A 2,132-nucleotide genomic window follows, 5' to 3' on the forward strand; every position below is an offset into this window, starting at 1 on the left:
ATCTCCTCCACACTGATACTTTCAAACTCTAATCCCTCCGACTCCCACCTCTCCCTTTCGGCTTCAACAAAATTCTTAGAAAAATGTCTCCAAACTTAACCTCTTCCACCGAATCAAGAAGGATACCCAAAGAAGAAGAAATAGGGCCAATATGATTTATTCTTCTATTTTACTTCATAACATTATGAGAAAAACCTACTATTACTATCCCCCTCATTAAGCCGTCTAACTTTAGATTTTTGGGCAAGCATACCCTCCTTGATTCTCAAATTCGTCCAAAAGCCCCTCGTTGCCTCCTTACGATTGAAAATGATATTTGGATCAAAAGCAACATTATCTTGTTCCAAACACTTATCGGCTTCATTAATTTGTCTCGCTTTATCCTCCACCTCCAAATCTACCCTTCCAAACACAACTTTGTTCCACCATCTTAATCTTTCTTTTAGAATTCTAAGTTTTTCTTTTAGGACAAAATCTCCTCTCCCTTCCACCACCATTTCTCTCCACTCCTTTTAAACGAACGAGGTGAAAGAATTGAAGGAAAACCACTCATTGTTGAACTTGAACGGTTTAGGGCCCCAATTGTTACCATCCAACACAAGCCAAATTGGAAAATGATCCGAGATGTCTCTATCATCTATCAATTGACCAATGACATTCCATCTATTCACAATCACATCCGACAATATAAAATGATCAATTCGGCTCATAGATCTGCCATCTCCGCTATACCAAGAAAATTTCTTTCCTTTGCAAGGAACCTCCACCAAACCACTTTCCCCTATGAATTCCGCAAATAAAGAACTCTCACTATCATTCACGAACATACCTCTCCCTTTTCTTTCACTACGATGTTTAACTGCGTTAAAATCCCCACCCAACAACCACTCCCCATCCGAGAACTTCTCCTTTAATTCCAATAATTTCTCCCATAATAACTTCTTCTTTCTTAGACAACAAGGTGAGTAGACATTCACCATGTAGTAAAAGAACTCCTTCGACAATACTTTAATCCCCAAATATCCTTCCCCTTTGAAACTAAATTCAACCTCTATCGACCCTTCCTTCCAAAGAGTAATGACACCACCCGACATTCCAATGGAGTTAGAGTACGAGTAACCAATCTTCGAACTCCTCCACAAACTCTTCGCCCAAAAATATTGCATATTAGACATCTTCGTTTCTTGAATCATGAAGACATCCGCTCCTCCTTTGTTAATCAAAGCATTTATTCTTTTTTCTTTTTAAAGCATTTCCTCCCCCCTTATATTAAGAGAGCCGACAATCATAATGTACCATTGGTTTTCTCCCTCCCCATAACTCCAAAACTACTTTCCTCCTTCACCAAACATTCAATTTGATTAAACAAACTCCTTTTATCTTCTCTACTTTTAGCCACACCCAATGCCTTCAAAGCCGACATCAATTTCCACCATTCCCTCCTTAAAAAAAATCCCACTATTTTTTGTTATTCCTATGTATGTCAGGAAGATCAACTTGCTCTTTACAACCCTCTTGATTCAAACTAACAGAAGAAGTTTTCCTACTGCACTCATTTGATAAACGCTCTTGATTATAAACAGTTTTCCTAGTCACCTTCCTTATCTTTGTCCTTATCAGCCCCTTTCTCATTCTCCCTCCTAACTCCGCCATCTTCCGGTATTTGATCTTCCTATGTCGTCTACTGAACTTATCAATTAAATAAAAACCAGCTTTCTCCTCCACCATACCCTTAGTTGCTTCATTTCCCTCCAACATTCCCTTAGATGCTTCATTTTGAACCGACTCCAAAACCACCTCCCTCGAAGCCACTGCAAACAGCCTGCTATCAAAAGATCTTTTAATCATATCTTTGGACTTCCCCTTAAAATTTCCAGAACTGCATGACATTGCCGACCTTGCCCCACTGGCTTCGAAACCGCGATTTTCCTCCCTGCCCATGTGACTCTTCTTCTCCAAATCCAGCTTTTCAACCGAGAAAACTTCAATAGAGTCATCGCTTTCCGCTTCTTTTTCATTATCACCCTTATCTAAATCACACGACCAAACCTCATCCGAATCTAAAGATTCGGACGAAGTCGTACCAGGGAATTGAGTTAAAAGATTACCTGAACGCGACTGAGGAAAAGAGA

The 2,132-nt window shown here is 39.6% G+C and overlaps 1 protein-coding gene across 1 annotated transcript; it reads right to left on the reverse strand.

Moving 5' to 3' along the window:
* Positions 1-512: 512 nt before the first annotated feature.
* LOC131594419 (uncharacterized) lies at positions 513-1,175 on the reverse strand. The gene has a single exon (XM_058866544.1). It carries the CDS (start codon positions 1,173-1,175, stop codon positions 513-515), a length of 663 nt encoding a protein of 220 aa, XP_058722527.1.
* Positions 1,176-2,132: the final 957 nt, after the last annotated feature.

Source organism: Vicia villosa, linkage group LG1, assembly GCF_029867415.1.
Source record: "Vicia villosa cultivar HV-30 ecotype Madison, WI linkage group LG1, Vvil1.0, whole genome shotgun sequence".
Classification (NCBI taxonomy): domain Eukaryota; kingdom Viridiplantae; phylum Streptophyta; class Magnoliopsida; order Fabales; family Fabaceae; genus Vicia; species Vicia villosa.